The following is a 25,389-nucleotide window of genomic DNA, read 5'->3' on the forward strand; positions in this document are numbered from 1 at the left end:
AGTGGCAATTTAAAAATGCACCACTGAAGCACATCCAAGTGACATAGGGTCACAGGAGCATGCAGATCATTTAAAACAGCTGTGGTTAATCAAGAAATATCAAGGAAGTGGAGAGAAAAGCTGAATGTATGATAGACATTTGTCTAAGTAAAACAAAACACTTTCATCTGGATGAATTTTAAAACGTGAACAACATTGACTAGTAATATTAGTTTTCACTTCTTGTGCCTCTTGATTTTAGGAACAGAAAGAGCATGAAGCAGGCCCAAACAAGATTGTACATGGAAACTCTTCTTTGCCTTCTGAGAGAAGAAACCAATTACATACCTGTAATTATGGTTTTGTATATTGAAACTCTTCTAAATGCACATGCTTTACACAATTCCACCTGCTAGTGGCAGAGCCCGGAAGTGTTTTTCTTTCCTAAACCTTTCTCAGTTTGTGAGTGGGTGTCCACATAGACAGGGCCCTTGTATGTCATCCGTAATCCCAAAATGCCCATGTACGTGTCCACCATCTTGGATTTTTTTAAATCTAAAAATGTTTCATGAAACTCCTTCACTGGGGAAGTGTGAATCTAGAAGAGTTTCAAGCTAAAAAACCATAATTACAAGTAACTGGTTTCTTTTGCAGGCTGAAATCTCTTCCAGATTCACATGCCTTGCACCGATTTGGTAACGTATTACCTGTACTGCTGCTTGCCCCACTTCAAACCTCTTTTTGTGACTAAGTCTATACAGTAATGTCTTGTGAAAGTACGCTCTGAGGACCATGTAGCTACGCTGCATATTATTGCATAGAAGCATTGACAGTAAACGGCATGGTTTCTGGTCAAGTGTGCCTTTGGTTTAGTGATCAAAGTCGTATCTGCTAAAGAGTAGCACATTTCAATTGTCTATACAATCCATCTAACAATAGCATTCTTTGTTACAGCTATACCTTGGAATTCCTTATGAAGAACTGCATTGTTTCCCTGATGTTCTGAGTGACCTGTTTTTAATACAACACAGCCCTCCTGACATCTAGTGTGTGTGTTAGGCTCTTTCCGCAGCATTGGATGGCTTTTGGAAAAAGGCTGGTAAACTGATGGTTTCGTTCACATAGAAAGGCAAAGAGACCTTAGTCATGAATTTTGGGTGTGTCTTCATTACCACTTTGTCTCTATATATAGATACGTATGGTTCCTTTGCTGTCAGTTATTGTAACTCTCTCACCCCTCTTTGTGATGTGTCAGCCACTAAGAAGACAGTCTTCAGAGTAATGTGTGAGTATGGCTTTATGCATGGGTTCAAAAGGGGCCTTCAATAACCCAGCTAACATAAGGTTGAGGTTCCACTGCAAGGGGCGTACCACCCGAACAGGGAAGAATCTTTTTACTCCATCCATGAATGTTTTGATCAGTGGAACAGAAAAAGGCTGCTTAGCATGTAACCCTTTTAGATAAGCTGCTAAATGTTAACATTAGTGAAGCATAGGAGAGTTTGCACTGCCAGGTGTGTAAGGTACTGGACTATGACCATGTGTTGATGCAACATGTAGCCTCTTGTTGGCTTGCCACCATGTTACACATCTCTTCCACTTGAAAACATCGTACCTCCCAGTGGATGGTTTCCGAGCTCGTTTAACAATGTATAATTCTGCCTTTGGAGAATTTAGACGTTGGAATTCGGCAATTTCAGGAACCATGCTCTCAACTGTAGTTCCCCTGGATTCTGGTGGAATACTTTCCCTGGATGCGTGGTCAGGGTGTATTTGTGCAGAGGAATATTGATATACTGGTGTTTTGACAGTTGTAGGTGGTGTGAGAACCATGGCTGATGAGGCCATTTGGTAGCTATGAGAATCATTGTGATGCTGGGGGAAAGGCGTATGTATATATCCCATACCAGCTTATCGACAGGGCATTCCCGAGCGACTAGGGTGGTAGTGTATAGTTGCAAAGTACCAGCATTTTGTTTTTACTGGTGTTGCAAAGGGGTCTACCTCTGGCATTCCCCAGTGTTGGAAAACTGTATCCATTATAAATTGTTTTGCTTCCCAGTCATGAACACAACTTGTTTCCGTGCCTAGCTTGTCTGCCTGTGTGTTTCCCACCCCTAGAATGATTTGCAATTAATATGATGCCCCATTTTCAGATGGGTTGTGCCAATTGTGAGAGTGGGTATGATACTGCCCCCCTTGCTTATTGAGGTAAACATTGCTGTTGTGTTGTTCGTTAGTATTTGTATTGTGTTGTTCTGTACTTGGCTCTCAGAAAGACTTGAGTGCTAGGAAAAGTGTTTTAAGGACTAGGAAGTGTTTGGTTGCATTCGGTGTCAACCACAATCCCTTATTCTGAATGGACCGTTGTGAGCCGTCCAACCGATGTGCGACGCGTTTGAGGTAATGACGGGTTGCGGAGGGGAGTTGTGAAAGGTTTCCCTTTCAGACAAGTTCACTGTATTACAAAACCTCATCCCCCACGCTTGCTTTGGCTGCTACAATCACTAGACCTTCCCAGCTGCCTCTGGCCTGACACCATTCATTGATTGTTCATCGACTCTTGTATAGGCCTCATGTGTTGCCTTGTGTTTGGAAAAAAGTGAATGCAAGAAGCCACTATCCCAAGTAGTTTCATCACTGTCCTCACAGTCAGAGAGTGTGACGTCTGGTAAATCTGAATTTGTCCTTGTATCGCTTTGACCCTTCGTGCAGCTGCCATTGTTACTGCTGTGTCCAGATCCACCCCAGAAAGATTTGGTTTCTGGTATGGGAGATTACTTTCGCTAATTTACTGTGAAACCTAATGTTACTACTCGTCAGGTCTTCTTGACACTGTCTGAATGTGCTTGCCTTTACCAGCCAATTGTGCAGATAAGGACAAAGAAGAACAACTTATCTCCTGAGGTGCACTGCTACCACTGCCAATGGTCTTTTGGAAGAAGATTGGTGGGGACTTTATACCAAAAGGCAAAACTGAGACCTGGTAATGCTCTCTTTTCATTACAAATCTTTGATATTGCTTGTGTGCAGGGTGTATGGGAATGTAGACCACCTTGAGATCCCACAGTTGCAAGATAATATTTTCTTCTCTAGCAGAGGGATAACATCTTCTAGGGTTGTCATTTGGAAACTTTGCATCTTCATGTACTTGTTTACAAAGCATATATCTAGTATAGGTTCCTTGGTTAAGTCCTGCTTTGGGGCTTGGAAGTAAACATGACCACACTTGTGTTTTCCTTGTGGGGAACGCTTTCAATAGCCATTTTGTGCAGCGGTTGTTGCAGCTCTGTCTCCCTCACCTGTAACTGATCATTTTTGTAGTGCTTTGAAGTTTTTGTTGGTGGCTTTTGCATGAAGTCAATACAATAACCATGGTGTATAATATTTACAGCCCACTTGTGTGTGGTAATGCACTTCCAGTTGCTTTAAGTTTTATGACTTAGGTCCTTTATTCTCCTCTCTAGATGTGTTTTGTGTATGGGGGTGGGGGGAGAGTGCTCGAGTTATTTTGAGTGACTAGCGGCAGATCCCCTTGTGTTTCCTCCTCTTGATTTCTCTCTACCTTGAAAAAAAGGCTTTGGCCCTGATTTAGATCTTGGTAGATGGGTTTCTCCGTCACAACGGTGATGGATATCCCGTCCGCTGGCCGAAATATAAATCCCATTATGTCCTATGGGATTTATATTTTCGGTGAACAGGCTATCCGTCATTGTTGTGACGGAGCAACTCGTCTGCCAAAATTTAAATCCGTCCCTTTGACTTTTTGTTCTTGCCACTGTGTGGGACCTGAGAATTGGCTGCTTCCCAGTTGTCTTTGCACCTGTGCAGAAAAGCCATGCCTCCCCTGACCTCTCCCGTCTGGAAGAGAACCTCTCTTGGATGAGGGTCTGCACACATGGAGAGCTCCCCATGGCCTTGGCTGTTTCGAGAGCTTTCATCATACTCTCCCGAGTTTGGTCCACTCCTGGGCCAAACAGCTAGTCAGATATCGCAAGGATACGCTATTGTAACCAGGCGTGCCTTCGAGGGACAGTGCCCATTGCCAGTTGTCTGCTTGCTGTATCTGCAGAGTAGAATTTTGAATTAAGGCAGGAGATAGCTAGCGATGTTCTTTTACCCTTTTCTGGTATTCCTCCGGGAGAAGTGACATAAGATCCTCCATATCTTCCCAGTGTTGATGGGCGTGTCTACTTACTGAGGGAACTGAAGTTCGCAAGCCGCAATTGTGTGGCTGCTGCTCTCTTCATTTTCCTGCCAGGTGTCCCCAAACTCACGCACTCTTTGTCTGGCGGGGACCCCATAGGGGCAGGGGACATGGCTCTAATCCTCGCCGTTGTTACTATGAAAGAGTCAGGTTCAAAGTGTCCTTGTATATACTTTGGGTCCTGAGTGGATGGTCTGAACTTCTCTATGCACGGGGTGACTGCTTTAGCAGTTGCAAGTTTTGAGAAAATCTCCTTATCCTGCTGGACTATGCACTGGTGCGTCAGCAGAAACTGGTTCTTCTTGTACACGGGGCTGAGTGTCTAGAGGAGAAAGCATGTGTCCTCTTTCTCTATCTCCATCTCTACCCAAAGGCACTTGCAGCTTTCTTTACCACCCCGCACTACGTTGAGACATCATTCGCAGAAAATTGCATTGAGGGGTAGATATCCATTTCTACCTGAGGTGACACTGCCTTGACATCTTCCCTTAACATTTCCTCTTGCGGTATGTTGAAACCTATGTCTTTCAAAGTGGGGGCGACGTCTCACCCCGACCGGACGCACAGCGTACACAAAGCATGACTTTGATGCCATAGTATCCATTTTCCACATTTTATTCAAATTTCTTCCAACTTAAACCTTGTAATCCTTGGTACATCTTGTCACATGAGAGACATCTTATGTTTTATAGTCCTTAACAACTGCAAACATGCCAATCCAGGCCTTATTTTGTAGCGCGGTACATAAGTATTGCCCATTCATTCGAGGTTGGCGTTCGAACTGAGAGACGTGCATGGAAGTTAAATCAGCAGGTAACAGCTTGGGGTGTTTTAGTTGGTAGGCAACAACTTGCTTTTGAAGGGGGTTTGTGACTGGATTGAGATACATTTAAGGGTTTATATGTGAGTATAGGGGAGATGGCAGTGGGCATCAATGTAGGAGTAACTTTAGGGTTACTATTAGCGGGAAAACGTTAATACATATGAGGTTAAAAACAAAACAATTCAATGTAAATTTTGATGTGATGTATTGATTTAAAGACACGTTTTTTGACAACTATGTTTTTAAATTGTAGAGTACCCCTGACGAAGGGCCGAACGGAGGCCCGAAATGCATTGGGTTATGTGGATCAATGAATGGGCAATACTTATGTACCGCGCTACAAAATAAGGCCTGGATTGGCATGTTTGCAGTTGTTAAGGACTATAAAACATAAGATGTCTCTCATGTGACAAGATGTACCAAGGATTACAAGGTTTAAGTTGGAAGAAATTTGAATAAAATGTGGAAAATGGATACTATGGCATCAAAGTCATGCTTTGTGTACGCTGTGCGTCCGGTCGGGGTGAGACGTCGCCCCCACTTTGAAAGATACTATTACCCACGTGGCATAGGGCAAACCACGTTTTTCCGGGCTAGCACGCAATCGAATCAAAAATGGAATAAAACTTCAAGGAAAAAAGATGATAAAAAGGAGTGCATGAAGTCAAACCCCTCTGTTTTGCAATTATTACTATTTGCCCTGCGACGAATTGCACCCATTACGGTCAGCGAAGAAAATGGATCTTATGTCACTAGAGAGACTGGATAAAGAACTCATTCCCAAACAATGTTCCTTTGAATTGTGCAATTTTTAAGCTAAATGAACTGTATTTAAACTCAAGACGGATCTATCAATACGCACGTTGACGTGCGCACGTTGAATAAGCACATTTGTTTATGTAAACGCAAAATGTGGATATGCATAGTATTAACGTTCTGGTCAACTAAGGGTGGGCGGGGCAGTCAGGATAGATGCGCAGCACGGTAGAAGAGTAGATTAATCAGGGTGATATACTCGGCACAGTCACACTTTAGGTGGGTAACAGCAGTGGATGTTGGGACATGTAGTTTATCAGTCTTCCGGTTTATATTACAATCAGCAGATTTACATGAGTGGTGGTACTTCGATAAGTCGAAAGATCACCAGGGCCAGATAAAGTGGTGGTCACTTTTCAGAAACAATTTTCGCTGTTCTTAACTACGAAAGTCTGTTGAGGCATATGCAGGCAATAGCCTTATACAAAGGGAGACACAGGGTTAATGAAGGAAGTGATGAAAGAAGGAGGGTCACAATTGAGCACAGGTGTTAAATACACAGATTTAGGAAAGCATGCAGTAGAGGGAGGTTGGCGTTCGAACTGAGAGACGTGCATGGAAGTTAAATCAGCAGGTAACAGCTTGGGGTGTTTTAGTTGGTAGGCAACAACTTGCTTTTGAAGGGGGTTTGTGACTGGATTGAGATACATTTAAGGGTTTATATGTGAGTATAGGGGAGATGGCAGTGGGCATCAATGTAGGAGTAACTTTAGGGTTACTATTAGCGGGAAAACGTTAATACATATGAGGTTAAAAACAAAACAATTCAATGTAAATTTTGATGTGATGTATTGATTTAAAGACACGTTTTTTGACAACTATGTTTTTAAATTGTAGAGTACCCCTGACGAAGGGCCGAACGGAGGCCCGAAATGCATTGGGTTATGTGGATCAATGAATGGGCAATACTTATGTACCGCGCTACAAAATAAGGCCTGGATTGGCATGTTTGCAGTTGTTAAGGACTATAAAACATAAGATGTCTCTCATGTGACAAGATGTACCAAGGATTACAAGGTTTAAGTTGGAAGAAATTTGAATAAAATGTGGAAAATGGATACTATGGCATCAAAGTCATGCTTTGTGTACGCTGTGCGTCCGGTCGGGGTGAGACGTCGCCCCCACTTTGAAAGATACTATTACCCACGTGGCATAGGGCAAACCACGTTTTTCCGGGCTAGCACGCAATCGAATCAAAAATGGAATAAAACTTCAAGGAAAAAAGATGATAAAAAGGAGTGCATGAAGTCAAACCCCTCTGTTTTGCAATTATTACTATTTGCCCTGCGACGAATTGCACCCATTACGGTCAGCGAAGAAAATGGATCTTATGTCACTAGAGAGACTGGATAAAGAACTCATTCCCAAACAATGTTCCTTTGAATTGTGCAATTTTTAAGCTAAATGAACTGTATTTAAACTCAAGACGGATCTATCAATACGCACGTTGACGTGCGCACGTTGAATAAGCACATTTGTTTATGTAAACGCAAAATGTGGATATGCATAGTATTAACGTTCTGGTCAACTAAGGGTGGGCGGGGCAGTCAGGATAGATGCGCAGCACGGTAGAAGAGTAGATTAATCAGGGTGATATACTCGGCACAGTCACACTTTAGGTGGGTAACAGCAGTGGATGTTGGGACATGTAGTTTATCAGTCTTCCGGTTTATATTACAATCAGCAGATTTACATGAGTGGTGGTACTTCGATAAGTCGAAAGATCACCAGGGCCAGATAAAGTGGTGGTCACTTTTCAGAAACAATTTTCGCTGTTCTTAACTACGAAAGTCTGTTGAGGCATATGCAGGCAATAGCCTTATACAAAGGGAGACACAGGGTTAATGAAGGAAGTGATGAAAGAAGGAGGGTCACAATTGAGCACAGGTGTTAAATACACAGATTTAGGAAAGCATGCAGTAGAGGGAGGTTGGCGTTCGAACTGAGAGACGTGCATGGAAGTTAAATCAGCAGGTAACAGCTTGGGGTGTTTTAGTTGGTAGGCAACAACTTGCTTTTGAAGGGGGTTTGTGACTGGATTGAGATACATTTAAGGGTTTATATGTGAGTATAGGGGAGATGGCAGTGGGCATCAATGTAGGAGTAACTTTAGGGTTACTATTAGCGGGAAAACGTTAATACATATGAGGTTAAAAACAAAACAATTCAATGTAAATTTTGATGTGATGTATTGATTTAAAGACACGTTTTTTGACAACTATGTTTTTAAATTGTAGAGTACCCCTGACGAAGGGCCGAACGGAGGCCCGAAATGCATTGGGTTATGTGGATCAATGAATGGGCAATACTTATGTACCGCGCTACAAAATAAGGCCTGGATTGGCATGTTTGCAGTTGTTAAGGACTATAAAACATAAGATGTCTCTCATGTGACAAGATGTACCAAGGATTACAAGGTTTAAGTTGGAAGAAATTTGAATAAAATGTGGAAAATGGATACTATGGCATCAAAGTCATGCTTTGTGTACGCTGTGCGTCCGGTCGGGGTGAGACGTCGCCCCCACTTTGAAAGATACTATTACCCACGTGGCATAGGGCAAACCACGTTTTTCCGGGCTAGCACGCAATCGAATCAAAAATGGAATAAAACTTCAAGGAAAAAAGATGATAAAAAGGAGTGCATGAAGTCAAACCCCTCTGTTTTGCAATTATTACTATTTGCCCTGCGACGAATTGCACCCATTACGGTCAGCGAAGAAAATGGATCTTATGTCACTAGAGAGACTGGATAAAGAACTCATTCCCAAACAATGTTCCTTTGAATTGTGCAATTTTTAAGCTAAATGAACTGTATTTAAACTCAAGACGGATCTATCAATACGCACGTTGACGTGCGCACGTTGAATAAGCACATTTGTTTATGTAAACGCAAAATGTGGATATGCATAGTATTAACGTTCTGGTCAACTAAGGGTGGGCGGGGCAGTCAGGATAGATGCGCAGCACGGTAGAAGAGTAGATTAATCAGGGTGATATACTCGGCACAGTCACACTTTTGGTGGGTAACAGCAGTGGATGTTGGGACATGTAGTTTATCAGTCTTCCGGTTTATATTACAATCAGCAGATTTACATGAGTGGTGGTACTTCGATAAGTCGAAAGATCACCAGGGCCAGATAAAGTGGTGGTCACTTTTCAGAAACAATTTTCGCTGTTCTTAACTACGAAAGTCTGTTGAGGCATATGCAGGCAATAGCCTTATACAAAGGGAGACACAGGGTTAATGAAGGAAGTGATGAAAGAAGGAGGGTCACAATTGAGCACAGGTGTTAAATACACAGATTTAGGAAAGCATGCAGTAGAGGGAGGTTGGCGTTCGAACTGAGAGACGTGCATGGAAGTTAAATCAGCAGGTAACAGCTTGGGGTGTTTTAGTTGGTAGGCAACAACTTGCTTTTGAAGGGGGTTTGTGACTGGATTGAGATACATTTAAGGGTTTATATGTGAGTATAGGGGAGATGGCAGTGGGCATCAATGTAGGAGTAACTTTAGGGTTACTATTAGCGGGAAAACGTTAATACATATGAGGTTAAAAACAAAACAATTCAATGTAAATTTTGATGTGATGTATTGATTTAAAGACACGTTTTTTGACAACTATGTTTTTAAATTGTAGAGTACCCCTGACGAAGGGCCGAACGGAGGCCCGAAATGCATTGGGTTATGTGGATCAATGAATGGGCAATACTTATGTACCGCGCTACAAAATAAGGCCTGGATTGGCATGTTTGCAGTTGTTAAGGACTATAAAACATAAGATGTCTCTCATGTGACAAGATGTACCAAGGATTACAAGGTTTAAGTTGGAAGAAATTTGAATAAAATGTGGAAAATGGATACTATGGCATCAAAGTCATGCTTTGTGTACGCTGTGCGTCCGGTCGGGGTGAGACGTCGCCCCCACTTTGAAAGATACTATTACCCACGTGGCATAGGGCAAACCACGTTTTTCCGGGCTAGCACGCAATCGAATCAAAAATGGAATAAAACTTCAAGGAAAAAAGATGATAAAAAGGAGTGCATGAAGTCAAACCCCTCTGTTTTGCAATTATTACTATTTGCCCTGCGACGAATTGCACCCATTACGGTCAGCGAAGAAAATGGATCTTATGTCACTAGAGAGACTGGATAAAGAACTCATTCCCAAACAATGTTCCTTTGAATTGTGCAATTTTTAAGCTAAATGAACTGTATTTAAACTCAAGACGGATCTATCAATACGCACGTTGACGTGCGCACGTTGAATAAGCACATTTGTTTATGTAAACGCAAAATGTGGATATGCATAGTATTAACGTTCTGGTCAACTAAGGGTGGGCGGGGCAGTCAGGATAGATGCGCAGCACGGTAGAAGAGTAGATTAATCAGGGTGATATACTCGGCACAGTCACACTTTAGGTGGGTAACAGCAGTGGATGTTGGGACATGTAGTTTATCAGTCTTCCGGTTTATATTACAATCAGCAGATTTACATGAGTGGTGGTACTTCGATAAGTCGAAAGATCACCAGGGCCAGATAAAGTGGTGGTCACTTTTCAGAAACAATTTTCGCTGTTCTTAACTACGAAAGTCTGTTGAGGCATATGCAGGCAATAGCCTTATACAAAGGGAGACACAGGGTTAATGAAGGAAGTGATGAAAGAAGGAGGGTCACAATTGAGCACAGGTGTTAAATACACAGATTTAGGAAAGCATGCAGTAGAGGGAGGTTGGCGTTCGAACTGAGAGACGTGCATGGAAGTTAAATCAGCAGGTAACAGCTTGGGGTGTTTTAGTTGGTAGGCAACAACTTGCTTTTGAAGGGGGTTTGTGACTGGATTGAGATACATTTAAGGGTTTATATGTGAGTATAGGGGAGATGGCAGTGGGCATCAATGTAGGAGTAACTTTAGGGTTACTATTAGCGGGAAAACGTTAATACATATGAGGTTAAAAACAAAACAATTCAATGTAAATTTTGATGTGATGTATTGATTTAAAGACACGTTTTTTGACAACTATGTTTTTAAATTGTAGAGTACCCCTGACGAAGGGCCGAACGGAGGCCCGAAATGCATTGGGTTATGTGGATCAATGAATGGGCAATACTTATGTACCGCGCTACAAAATAAGGCCTGGATTGGCATGTTTGCAGTTGTTAAGGACTATAAAACATAAGATGTCTCTCATGTGACAAGATGTACCAAGGATTACAAGGTTTAAGTTGGAAGAAATTTGAATAAAATGTGGAAAATGGATACTATGGCATCAAAGTCATGCTTTGTGTACGCTGTGCGTCCGGTCGGGGTGAGACGTCGCCCCCACTTTGAAAGATACTATTACCCACGTGGCATAGGGCAAACCACGTTTTTCCGGGCTAGCACGCAATCGAATCAAAAATGGAATAAAACTTCAAGGAAAAAAGATGATAAAAAGGAGTGCATGAAGTCAAACCCCTCTGTTTTGCAATTATTACTATTTGCCCTGCGACGAATTGCACCCATTACGGTCAGCGAAGAAAATGGATCTTATGTCACTAGAGAGACTGGATAAAGAACTCATTCCCAAACAATGTTCCTTTGAATTGTGCAATTTTTAAGCTAAATGAACTGTATTTAAACTCAAGACGGATCTATCAATACGCACGTTGACGTGCGCACGTTGAATAAGCACATTTGTTTATGTAAACGCAAAATGTGGATATGCATAGTATTAACGTTCTGGTCAACTAAGGGTGGGCGGGGCAGTCAGGATAGATGCGCAGCACGGTAGAAGAGTAGATTAATCAGGGTGATATACTCGGCACAGTCACACTTTAGGTGGGTAACAGCAGTGGATGTTGGGACATGTAGTTTATCAGTCTTCCGGTTTATATTACAATCAGCAGATTTACATGAGTGGTGGTACTTCGATAAGTCGAAAGATCACCAGGGCCAGATAAAGTGGTGGTCACTTTTCAGAAACAATTTTCGCTGTTCTTAACTACGAAAGTCTGTTGAGGCATATGCAGGCAATAGCCTTATACAAAGGGAGACACAGGGTTAATGAAGGAAGTGATGAAAGAAGGAGGGTCACAATTGAGCACAGGTGTTAAATACACAGATTTAGGAAAGCATGCAGTAGAGGGAGGTTGGCGTTCGAACTGAGAGACGTGCATGGAAGTTAAATCAGCAGGTAACAGCTTGGGGTGTTTTAGTTGGTAGGCAACAACTTGCTTTTGAAGGGGGTTTGTGACTGGATTGAGATACATTTAAGGGTTTATATGTGAGTATAGGGGAGATGGCAGTGGGCATCAATGTAGGAGTAACTTTAGGGTTACTATTAGCGGGAAAACGTTAATACATATGAGGTTAAAAACAAAACAATTCAATGTAAATTTTGATGTGATGTATTGATTTAAAGACACGTTTTTTGACAACTATGTTTTTAAATTGTAGAGTACCCCTGACGAAGGGCCGAACGGAGGCCCGAAATGCATTGGGTTATGTGGATCAATGAATGGGCAATACTTATGTACCGCGCTACAAAATAAGGCCTGGATTGGCATGTTTGCAGTTGTTAAGGACTATAAAACATAAGATGTCTCTCATGTGACAAGATGTACCAAGGATTACAAGGTTTAAGTTGGAAGAAATTTGAATAAAATGTGGAAAATGGATACTATGGCATCAAAGTCATGCTTTGTGTACGCTGTGCGTCCGGTCGGGGTGAGACGTCGCCCCCACTTTGAAAGATACTATTACCCACGTGGCATAGGGCAAACCACGTTTTTCCGGGCTAGCACGCAATCGAATCAAAAATGGAATAAAACTTCAAGGAAAAAAGATGATAAAAAGGAGTGCATGAAGTCAAACCCCTCTGTTTTGCAATTAAACCTATGTCTTTGCATTCTGTGTGGATAAAGATAAATTCCTCTTCCCCCATGTCATTCTCGTGCTCTACATCAAGTTGTGTTTCCTCCTGCTCTGGAACCAGAATGTCCTGGGCTAGATTTCTAAGCCCTAAAGCTTTAGCTTACTTTGGAGGTGTAAAAGCGTGCTTGAAAGTTTCCTTCTTTTTCTAGCAAATTTTCTATTTGTCTCTAATGCCCTCTTATTCCTCTCTAGTTCGATGACGTCGGAGGTTTTGTGGTCTCCATGGCACTTTCCCTTCGAAGGTGCCCTTTCCTCCTTCTCTTTCCGTGCACGATCATCCAAAGGGAGATGAGGCGGCACTCCTCAACGCATCCTTACAGGCGAGTCTTTTTTCCCCCAGTAGGATAAGAATTTATTCTGGCTCCTTTTACTGCATGCTTTTTTGGCATTGATGGCTTGATTTTTTGTGGCTATATCGTTTCGCTCGAAGACTTCTGCTTCGGCGGGTATTAGCTTGGATGCTTCATTTTTGGGCATCCTTGGTGGCTTTCGGCATGCAGCAATGCAGGTTTACAGTCTTATCTATCGTGTTCCTCAACCTCATATGAAGACTCGAGGTCAATATTTCAGTGTTTCGCTTGAGCCTCCTCCACCTTGACATCGGAGAATTCCATCTCCTCCATCAACACAGCACCCTTTTCCAGTTCTGATAGGCCTGCCATGTCTGAAGCCGCCCAATGTGCTCAAGGATTTATATCCCTGTGTATCAGAGCTTTTGGTTTGAAATACAAGCATACAAGTCCTTCTACTTATTGTCTCTTGGGAGGCAGAACACACAGAGATGGTGTTCTTCGTTCAAAGCAAAATTCCTATGGCAGTTCATGAAAAATTTGAAGGGCAGGCTTAGAATCTAAAATGGTGTCACTGAACCGGAGGGATCTCACGTTGACTAGATATGATTCTCGGACTATCGATACCCACGACAAATCTCTCGCCAGCGTAGATCTCACCCACTTCTCAACTGCTTTTAGGTATTTTTGAGGACTTTTTGGTGTCTTTCGACAAAATCGTAGGAATCTGTCGTGATGATCCTCGGTACCCAACCGCAGAGAAAAAAATCCAAGATGGTGGGCATGCATACAGGCATGGCAGGATTATGGTCTACACCTCTTATATCGACACAAACTAAGGACAATTCAAAAAACCAAAAAACACTTTCAGACCTAACCACTAGAAGGAGGAACTGTGCAAAGCATTTGAATCCAGAAGAAATTTCATACTGCAAAATGCCACATACCACTCATCTATAAGCTGATGACTGCTAGCTTTACCTGAAAGGCTCCTCTTAACAGGGCATAACCAGTCTAGTGAAGACACTACATTTTAAGACATAAAAGTCTCAACACAATCTCAAACTGAACCCTGAAAAAAAGGAGTTTCACTGTTCTACCTTCCACACAACTAGCCTGGCTTGACGCAAAAGATTTACTTGACTGCAAGCCATACGTTGTCGAAAAAGCAAAATGTGGGCATAAACTGGACTTGCATGTTCACATTATTGCTTTAGCTAAAGTGGCCCAAGATCAAATCAGACTCATCCAGGAATGAAGTCCCTCATCCCTACAGAATACTTTAAAACAGTTGTACTATCACCGGTAATTACAAGACCAGATATCAAATATCCACCAACAGCAGCCACTAGTGCAGCAGCATGACTAATAACTGGTGCCAGAAGATCAGACCACATTATCCCAACCCTAGTCACTCTAAAATGGCTTCCAATTGAGGACAAAAGCTTATTCGAGCCAGCCTGAATTTTTCACGAGGCTATCAATGGGGGAATTTCTAACTACTTGACACACCAGCTAGTAATCTCAGGTGGATCCCTTTCACTTTTATGTGCAGGGAGGGAATCCCTCTCACTTCGATGGGCACAATCTCCCCTTCTGGACGTCCCCTCTATTAAAAAGAAAACAAGAACTTTGAACTATTCTTTCTCAGAAGTGCCCCAGCATATGCAACTCACTCCCTCTGGCTGTAAGGATGAACTCCTTATAGGACTTCAGGAATAATCTCAATCTACTTTTTCACTGACATATGCAAGTACACACAGTATCACTATTTGTAATAGGTCCCCAATGGCTAAGCTGTCATTAAAATCTTTTTACATGTAACAAAGTTGACAATAAGACTATACTAAACTAATGCTAAACTCATTAGGATGGTGGAGACATTAAATACGATTCTGGCCCCATGTTGTATACCCCAGATACTGCCAAAGCTCAAACTTTATACCTTGGTTGATGTCAACTGCCTCACAAACGCTAAACTTGTGTAAAAATAATCTTCTCATCTACTTCAGTGTTATTGTTTTTAGATATGTAAATATATTCTCTCTCTCACTCGATCTCTCTCACTCGTTCTCTCTTGATCTCTCTCTTTCTCTCTCTCTCTATCGATCTCGCTCTCTTGATCTCTCTCTCTCTCGAGCACAGTTAGGTGGAGAGCAGCTCCTTTACATGGAGCACTTTACAACACCACCGACACACTGAATCTGCTCACCTCAAATGTATGTTTTTCTAGCAGAGTTTTAAGGATAGGATCAGCACAGTGCCATCCACGCCGAGCTGGAAAAGGACAAAGTCTTTTACCACTCCAGGCACAGCATCGGAGCTTTGGAATTTATTAATTCCAGGTTGGCCTGGATGGTATTTTACCAATCTAAAGCGGTCATTGAAGATGCAGAACACCATAAAGGGTGTGGGGCGGTGAGGCCCACAAAAGACGGAATAAAGAGGGGGTGAGGGAAGCTGGGAGCGGTAATTGAAGGGCCCGGGGCAAGGTTCCAGGCGCAGGAGGGTCATGTTTTTTTTTAACCTGTGGACAGTTGGGGCATTAGAAACTGAACTTTCCCAATGTGGTATCTAATGCACCAGCTGTCCCAGTCAATCCAGATTTCATCAGATTACTCAAAACTCCAATCCTGACTTTTGGGACAGCCTTAGAGGCTCCAACTGTGCTGTGAATACCTTGATCCCAGTAGATCAAAAGGACCCATACTTTGAATGTGTCATTAATGGTAAGCGTATGACCTAGTCACTTGACATGGGTGTATGGGCACTAGCTGTTCAGCTCTACAAACCTCTGAATTCCCCTCTTTACCTCTCTCAGGAATGCCCATAAACCCAGTCGGTATTTCTAATCAACGAGTTCCTCACTATATTTCTGATCCCATTTCCATTTCCCTGGGACCCATTTGTGATAAACATTCCTGTTTGCTCTGCCTCACTTCCCAAACTAATGTGCTAAATATGGATATTCTCTGTAAGCTAAACTGTACTGTACGCTGCACTTCGGAAGGTGTGCTCTCAAATATACCTCATCATAAAGAAAACACATTACTTGCACCATTGTGTAAGAGCACAAACTGCCTAAGTAGTACTAATGAAACTGCCATATCTTCCGATTTAAGTGAGTTGCTTTCACAGGTACCATCCCCACTGTGGCCCGATGGAACCAGTGAAGGTGAATGTTGACCCTTAAAAGAAGAAATCCAGTAACCGTTAAACCCTGAGGAGGAGGAAGGGATCATGTATGAGCAGATTTAATGAAGTTAGGGGGGTTTAGTTAACTATTGTGATGTAATACTCCAATTTTCCCGATATGCAACCGTGTAAAGTCAACATGTACAGGAATTAAGGGCCATTATTAATGTAAATAGTCCAAGCTTCCTGTGGTCCCCACCCCACCGCCATCTTTTATTGCATCCCAGCCATCGCCTAATGGTTTACCGTGGATGACCTTTTGTTCGCTTTCTTTTCCATACCCATAGATAATAAGAGTCCGTATCTCTTCTTGTTCACATTCTGAGGGTCTCACCTTTTGTGGACACAAATTCCTCAAGGATTTGCAGAGTCCCCTTCAATTTATTCCTAGGTCCTGAAGAAGGATCAAGATACATTAGTTTTCCCGCAAGGTTTTACTATAGACCAATATATGTTGATGATCAGCCTTTGGCATCTGTATCTTGGTCATAAAATCTCTGCTGGGAAGCACCAGCTCTCTTCTGAACGAGTGGAAGCTTTTCCTAAGTTGCCCCTCCCTATAACTGCCTGCCAGATACGTACCTTCTCTAGGCATGGCTGGGTACTGCAGACAGTGGTTCTTACGCCCTTAGGCTACACTGAAATGGTGAAGCCTTTCTAGAATTATGCTAGAAAAGGCACCTGTGAATGCTTGCAGTGGTCTACTGAAGTCTAAGATAAATTTGTGAAAATTAAGTAGGCGATAGTTTTTGCATCTACCTCAGGACTCCCTGAATATGCCAAACCTTTTACTAGGCATTGTCATGAACGTATTGGATTTACATGCTTGGAGTGTTGGTACAGAGCCACGGGGAATCAGTAGAAACCCATAGCTTATTATTCTCGAGCTGCAGACCTGGTCGCAGAAGGGCTCCTGCCATGCTTAAGGTCTGTGACAGCTGCGGCAAGTTGAATAAAACATACAAAAGGTGATGAAAGGAGGGGCGCTAGAGGGCGCACAAGCAGTATGGCTGCACTCATGTGAGGCTCCTGCAGCCTGGATGTATAATCCGTCATTTATCCTTCGTACCTGACCGCCTTTCTGACAACGACCGGGTGTGGATGTGGCGGTTCCCCTCCTGCGGCTCCGCTCGAAGTTTGGGAGCTGTACGACCAACGAGGACGGAGCTAGCGGCGTCGCGAGGTTGCAAGCGCCCTGTCCCGCTGCCTGGTGGAGTGGACGGCCGGCTCTCTGATCTACGCTACGCCGAGGCATGCCACGAGGCGGGTAGGCCCCGGAGAGTGCATCGCCGCAGCAGAGCCCACTTGAGCGCGATCTACGAGGGCTGAATCCAGGCGCAACGCGGAGGGTACTGCACGATCGAGACACGTCCCGTGCCTGATGGGGCCCTCAGTGGGTCTCCGATTTTGATGTAGCCACGGATCGCTGAGGCCCGGAGACCGGGGAGGTTGCCCCCGTCTGGCTGGGTTGTTTCCGGGGCCTGAGGAGCTCAGCAGTGCTGTACGGGGGTGGGTTATCCGGCCCCCCCTCCCCCCTTTGGACAGACCGTACGGGGCGGCGGCTGGCGGGTGGCCGGTCCCCCCCCCCCCCCCCTGTGGTGGCACTGATCGACGCGCACATACCTGCTGGGCCGCTGATGGGTGGCACGAAGAGTCCGGTTTGACACTGCGGCTTCTCAGGATCACTAGCTCCGTGCGAGAGGGGCCTGCAACCTGGGATCATTGGTGTAGAACGCGGGAGGCGTTCGGAGGCGACATTACCCCGGCACTGCTTCACGACTGCTGGATTGCGTGCACCTGAGGCCGAGGTTGCGACGCAGGGGCGCAGATTTGTCTAGGTGTGCCTTCGAGACATCTGCAGCAGTTACACTGGGTGCCACTTGGATGCGACTTACCGCGCTGTGGCCGCCGCTGGGGCTCCTGGTGGTTGGTTCCTGGGCCCGTTCCCTTCACTCTTGCCGAGCGATCGGGGTCACTGCCCAGGGGGCCTCCGACGGGGCAGGCTGCTGGCGGTTCCTGCGTGGGGAGGACCTACCTCGGGGCCCTTCCCTCCCGCTGGAGACGCTGCAGGTGATCGATAGGAGGTGCTGGCTGGCGAGGCCCCGGAGACGGCGGGGGTCATTGTCGCCCTAACTGCCGACTTCTGCAACAGCGTGCTGGCCCAAGCCCTCACTCCTGCGGACGCTGGCTGCGCTTACGCCGGGCCCTGATTCTCGTCATCCAAGTTCATCCTGTGGAGGCGGTGGTCCTCGCTCTTTCGCACCTGACGGTGGCCCCCCCGTCGCAGGCCCATAATGGGTAAACAGGATAATAAGCAGCCGAAGCTCACATTTGCTGCCCCGGCGGCCAAGACGGGGCTGCGGAATGTGCAGGAGGCGGGGATCTCACGGGGCCCTCCGGCGGCTGACGCGGACACGGCCTCTCCGCCGTCGGACCTACAACAAATGATGCGGGAAATGAGGCAAGGCTTTGCCACCATAGTCGATAAGGTTGACCGCCTTTCATCACGAATGGATGCGTTTGCACAGAAAATAGATGCCCACGAGGACCGTCTGACTGAAGCTGAGAGGCGGATCTCTGATAACGATGACACCACGGCTTCTCATACCACGCAGCTTTCAAGAATGGACAATGTGCTTAAAATTATAGCTGCCAAGAATGAGGAGTTGGAGGCCCGCAGCCGGCGTAATAACATCCGTGTGGTAGGTGTGCGCGAGTCCACCAACACTGGCCGCATGGAAGATTACGTGGAGAAGATTCTCCTGGCCTCCATTGGCTCGGAGACGTTCTCAAAACAGTTCATTGTTGAGAGAGCACACCGTTCCCTAGGGCCAAGACCTAGACCTTGTGCCCCGCCTAGGCCCATCATCGCCCGGCTCTTGAACTATCGAGATCGGGATGCTGCACTGCGAGCCGCACGTATGAATCAAAATCTCTCATGCGAGGGTGTCAACTTCACCGTCTACCCAGATTTCACGCCTGTCGTCCAGGAGCAACGACGTAAATTCGTAGAGGTCAAGAAAAAACTTCGTGCCCTCCAAATTGACTACGCGTTGCTATATCCAGCAAAGCTGAGAGTCACTCATCAAGCAAAGCAACATTTTTTTACGAACCCGCAACAAGTGGATGACTTCTTGAAGACCCTTCGGAGAGCTAGGGCGGCGCAGCCGGACGTGGAGGTTGCTGATCAGGAGGATGAACAATAACTGCTAGTTTGCTGTTTTCGGGGGCCTGTCCCTTGAACTCGAGGGCGGCGCTGCTGTCATTTTCTCTAGGAATCCACCATACGAGCCCCTTTACGAGACAGCATAGAGGCTGATCAAGACTGCCCGGGTCGATTGCTGATCGGCGGTTGGTAATGTATTCCAGGCAACACCCTCTCCCCTTCCCGTGCTTGTGGTAGGGAGTGGGTCGCAGAGGGTGGATGTGTGTGCCCCCTGGAGGACCCCGGGTGGGTGTACCCCCATGAACAAACTGACTATGTTGCTCCTGTTGAGCTATGTGAGGGCAGTTGCGGGAGGGGGGTGGGAAGTTTCTTCTGGCAAGTTGGGGCTGCTTCAGTGGGTGGGGGGGTGGCTTCGTGTCCTTTTTGGGCTCTTCCGTGGCCTTTCCTGGTGCTGCTGTTTTACTGTTTACAGGGTTCACTGCGATCTCCCGGGGGACAACGATGAGGACACTGGTAGCTGGACTGTGTTGTGATTGGGGAAAGCTCACTTGGCTAATTGCTAGGCCCTGGGCTCTCCTTCCTGGGTGTTGGAGCGTGTTCCTGTTTTCGTATGCTGTAGTATGGGTTGTGTTAGGCCTTCAGATGGAGTTGCAATTCCAAATGGTACAAGTTACAAGATGGCGGAATCTGTGGGGAGGGGCGGAGGGACAGTGATGTATGACAATATTGTTACAATGATGGGCGCAGCCAACATTACAGAGGTGCTATTCACAGAGTTGACATGGGTTTTTGCTGTGGGATTGTGTAGCGGCCCCCTAGAGCACACTGTAGTGCACGCACTTATTGGAGATGGATGCTGTTTTCCCCAGAGCTTTTATGTTGGTCACAGAATGCGGTGCCTCCGCGCGGGAGGAGTGGGGCAGAGGACGTACGGGACCAGTGGGAGGAGACGGTTGGTGGCCCCTGTACCAGTGCACGATATTTCTTCTTCGTATCTGCCCGCCTATGGGAGACACTGACTTGAACATACTTACATGGAACGTCAGAGGCCTGGGGGACCCTAGGAAGCGGAGACAAATTCTTTCCTATCTGGATCGCCATGCAGTACACATAGCGTTTCTCCAGGAGACCCACTTCAAGGCGCAGGCCGCTCCTACCTTTGCCGGCAGATGGGCGAAATACACTGCCTTTTCTTCCTATTATTCATACTCTCGTGGGGTTGCAATACTGGTGAAAAAGGGGACCCCCTTTATTTTGTCAGGCACCAAGACTGATACCCATTGCAGGTACTGCCTGATGTGGGTTAGATTGGGACATAGGGCGGTCACCCTGGTCTGCTGTCATGGCCCTAATGTAGACGACCCACACTTCTTCGCAGACCTCGGCGCCCTCATAGTGGGCGTGGGCACACAGCGCCTCATATGGGGGGGGATTTCAACACCACCCTCCATCCTCCAATGGACAGGTCCCACCCGGCCCTGCATCACTATACCCAATCCCGAAAGGCGCTTCTAGAGATAATAGAGGAGCATAGACTGATTGACATGTGGAGACACTTACACACTGCGGAACGCGAGGGCACACATTTCACGGCACAAGCAAAATCATGGGCACGACTTGACTACGTCTTCCTGGCCCCACACTTTCATGCAGCGCTGGCTCGCGCACACCACCTCCCGAGAACCTTTTCGGATCATGCGCCGGTTCGCGTCAGCTTGCGGGCGGCTGATTTGGCCCCCCCGCGGACGGCCTGGCGTTTACAGCCCATGATACTGCTAGATGCTGTTTTTCAGGAGGAACTGCGGGAAGACTGCTTAGATTTCTTTCAGCGTAACAAGGACTCTGTGAAGGATGTGGAAACTATTTGAGATGCGTTCAAGGTGACCTTACGGGGCATCTGCATCGCCAAGGGGTCCGATATACTGAAGAGTATACCCGCACGACTTCGCACCCTGGAAACTGACTTGAAGACGCTGGAGACATCGTTGGCTGACAACCCTGATGGTACCACACTAGCATGTATTCGAGACAAAATCTCGGAGTATACTGATGAAGCCGCTCGGGAGACGAAATTTAGAGGCAAGCATTGGGTCGCCCGTCGGTACGGGGAGGGCGAGAGGCCGGGGAAGGCTCTGGCAGCGACGGTGAGGCTGATGCGGCCGACTAACACTATCATGGAGGTTGTGTGGGATGGAGGTGCCCTATACAGAGACACTGCGGACATACTCAATGCGTTCGTTGTACACTATCGCAACTTGTACACTTTGGCCAGGGCTGAGGAGTTGCAATTGCACGAATTTCTGGAGGACGTGTCACTGGGGTGGCTTAGCGATGCGCAAAGAGTTTCTGAGCTCCCCCTTCGAATTGGACGAGGTGCGGGAAGCTATTATGCACATGAGTTCGGGCAAGGCCGCTGGGTTGGACGGGATACCAATTGAATTTTATAAGACTTACATTGAATTTATGGCGCCGGTCTTGAGAGAGGTGTATGAAGATGCATTGGAGGTAGGCCTCCTGCCCCCTTCGATGCGCATGGCCCTCATCACATCCCTCCTTAAACCAGGAAAGGCAGCAAATGACTGCGACTCCTACCGCCCCCTATCATTGCTGAACTGCGATGTGAAAATCCTGGCTAAACTTACAGCTACTCGCATTAATCTGCTTCTCCTAACCTAATATTACCCGATCAGGCTGGGTTTGTGCCCGGAAGGGCTACATCCCATAACCTGCGCACATTCTTTTCGATTCTGAATTCGGTGCATGATGACCAGCCAATGGCCGCCGTTTTCCTTGATGCCACAAAGGCATTTGACTCCTTAGAGTGGGACTACTTGTTCCAAGTGCTGGCACGCATGGGGTTTCCAGGCATATTTATTTCGTGGATCAAGTTATTATACACCGCTCCTACGGCTAAAGTACTGGTGAACGGTCAGCTTTCCGCTTCATTCCCCATCACCAGAGGCACCAGACAGGGGTGCCCTCTGTCACCCTTGCTGTTTGCTCTAGCCATGGAGCCCCTGGCTGCGAAGTTACGTCAACACCATAAAGAGAGGGCGCTGAGATGTTTCCAGAGGCAAATACTAATATCTATGTACGAGGATGATATCACTCTATATACGCGACTCTAAGGATAATCTCAACCCGATTCTTAGGGAATTCATCCGATTTGGTAGGATTTCCGGGGTCCAGATTAATTGGAGCAAGTCTTGTTTGTTCCGCTTAATGGCCTCCACTGGGCGGTTTGAGCTGGACTACCCCCTCGCCTGGTGCGAGGGGGACTTTAAATATTTGGGTATACATATAGAAAAAAATAGGGACGAGCTCTGAGGGCTAATTATGGCACGGCAATTACCCGCATTGCGGACTACGTTACTCGCTGGATCGCCTTGCCCCTGTCCATGGCTGGCAGATCATCGTTGATTAAAATGATAATACAGCCGCAATTGTTGTATCTGTTTTTGAACATTCCGTTTCATCCAGGCGCCTTTTTTTTTAAGCAACTCCGCACCGAGCTCATCAGGCTAGTTTGGGGCGGGAAATCGCCCCGGCTCAAATGGGAGATCCTTGTTAAGCCGTACGATCAGGGCGGTTTTGGTATCCCCAATTTTGAGCTATATTATCGGGCAGCCCAGGCGCATTTCGCTTACTTCTGGATACGTCAACCCAGATATATGCCCCAGCTCGCAGCTGAACATTGGCTGGCGCACCCGATCCCCATAGAGGGCGCATTATATATCCCGGTGCTGGGGAGAGATAAAACACCGACGACGTTGATTAGCACGGTGTCCGCATGGAACCAATTGGCTGCCTCACTGGGGCTTGACTTGTTATACGCGCCGCTTCTGCCCCTTGTTTACCACCCAAGTATCCCCCTGCTGCAGGAGGCGGGGTTCCGGAAGCTGCTTCACACTATCCATGTGGTGACATGGGGGGACCTGTACCACAATGGCACATTCCGTTCCATGGACCACTTCTATGAGGGCTTAGAGCCTTCTCCCCTTGACGTTTTCTTATACCTCCGGCTTAGACAAGGGATACGGGCGCTTACACCCAGCTTTCCACAGGAGCCCCTGCAGGTGGCCCCGTTGCAACGCATCCTCACTGACTAGGCCCCGGCTAAGCTGGTTTCCAAAATATACAGACCGGTACACTCGTTAATACCAGCGCCGCAGTTGGCAGCTAGGGAAAAATGGGACCGGGAGCTACAGGCCCCGTTGACGGATAACCAGTGGCAATTCTGCTTACTGCAGACGGAAAGCATCTCCTCCAGTAGCCGATTCAGAATCATACATTACAAATACATTCACAGAATATACCACACACCTGCCAGGCTTCACAGCTATAAGCTCCGAGAAAATGACAGATGCGATAGATGCCGGGCTCCTGGAGCGGATTTCCTTCACTTAGCCTGTGCTTGCGAGGGAGTGCATCGCTATTGGTGTCAGGTGTTTGAAGCGCTCTCTAAAATGATCAACACAGTGGTAGTGCCCTCCCCTCTCCTAGCCCTGCTGGGATATGTAGTGCCAATACAGGAGTCGCACCGCAAATTCATCGCGATTGTTTTTTGCTGGCTAAACGGAGAGTTGCGTGTCGCTGGGGCAGGGGCAGGGCCCCGAAATTCAAAGACTGGGTACGAGATCTCACCTATTGCCAAGGCCAGAATTGCACGTACTCTGAGCTTATGCCGACAACATCACGGCCTCAGGACATCTGGGCTCCGCTGCGATGCTATCTCCTGGCAGGAGAGGCTGCAGCGGACGACAAGGGAGCTGCATAAAGTCCTTTTTGGCGTAGGCCTTCCGGGACTCGGGATGTGGGGTGGCCTGGGTTGTTGACACGGGGACATCGCTAGGTACACACTGGAAATTGTGGGTCTCCACTCGGCTTGGCTGGGCGTAATATTGTTGCTGGGAATGCTGAGAGAAGGGGCCCCATGGAAAAGACAGCATTATAGAGGCTTCTGTGAATGTCTAACTGCGGGGGGTGATGCAATGTCTCCATAAGACTGTTTATATCTGCACTGTCTAAGATGTCCTGTTTGTTCCTCCTCACTGCCTCCTATGTATTAACTATGCTGAAGATGTGAACTCATTGTCATACTATGTACGCAGCTGTATGTTTGCTCTAAAGTTCAAAAATAAAATTTAATAAATAAATCTAAAAAAAAAAAAAAAAAAGGTGATGAAAGGAATGGTTACGAGTCTAACCACTGCCAATCACTCAGGATAGCATTCCAACCTATTACTGCTCACTATACGACATAAGTCTGGACTTAGCCATATGCAAAGCACTCTTGACCCTGCTCCAATAGGAACAGTCCAGCCTGAGCTGCCAGGTCAGGTCCTCTTTGAACCAGCCAGAGACCAGTTGTGCCCAGAGTGGAGCCTGTCAGTCGGGTGCAACGTGGCTCCAGTGGCACTGTGAGCAAGAGGTCCACGTTAGGAATATACTTGGACACTTAGGGCATTACATGAAACATATAAAAGGTAATGGGAGTAATGCTTGCATTAAGTCTAACCACTGGTAATCATTCAGGCTAGCGTTCCAACCCATCATTCTTTTTCTACCTATGAAACCTCAGTTTGGACCCAGCCATATGCAGATAAGCCATGGAAGCAAATGCCACAAACTTTAAAATCTCACCTTTCGACCACGTGGCATGTTCCTCTTCCTGGTCTGGGGACGGAAATCTTTCATGTTGGCAGCACTTGGGAATCAAAGATAGGAACTTGTCGGCAGTTCTGCCATAGAAATCTAAGTCCTTGACAGCCCTCTTCTGGCTTAGCATTACATGATTGCAGGGGATGAGGTACCTGGAATTGAGAAACAACATAAGCACATCCTTGAAGCTGGGAATCCATGGTACAGCAACGCATAACACCATAAAAACATTAGCCTTAATGCCATACCCAATTAATGTCTGGTTCAAACAGCCACATTACAACCATTTCATTTTCATGTGAATCTTTAAATGCTCACATACATTTTTGGAGGGGAAA

General features: G+C 46.1%; 1 protein-coding gene across 3 annotated transcripts in view; it reads right to left on the bottom strand.

The window, feature by feature from the left end:
- The window catches only part of FHIP1B (FHF complex subunit HOOK interacting protein 1B), a 486,169-nt gene that overhangs the window by 49,123 nt on the left and 411,657 nt on the right, over positions 1-25,389 (bottom strand). For all 3 annotated transcript variants that reach the window (XM_085623510.1, XM_085623509.1, XM_085623511.1), the window contains exon 8: positions 25,034-25,203. In XM_085623510.1, the coding sequence (XP_085479636.1) occupies positions 25,034-25,203 (170 nt within the window). The remainder of the gene's footprint in view (positions 1-25,033; positions 25,204-25,389) is intronic.

This window comes from Triturus cristatus, chromosome 8 (genome assembly GCF_964204655.1).
Source record: "Triturus cristatus chromosome 8, aTriCri1.1, whole genome shotgun sequence".
In the NCBI taxonomy this organism is placed as follows: domain Eukaryota; kingdom Metazoa; phylum Chordata; class Amphibia; order Caudata; family Salamandridae; genus Triturus; species Triturus cristatus.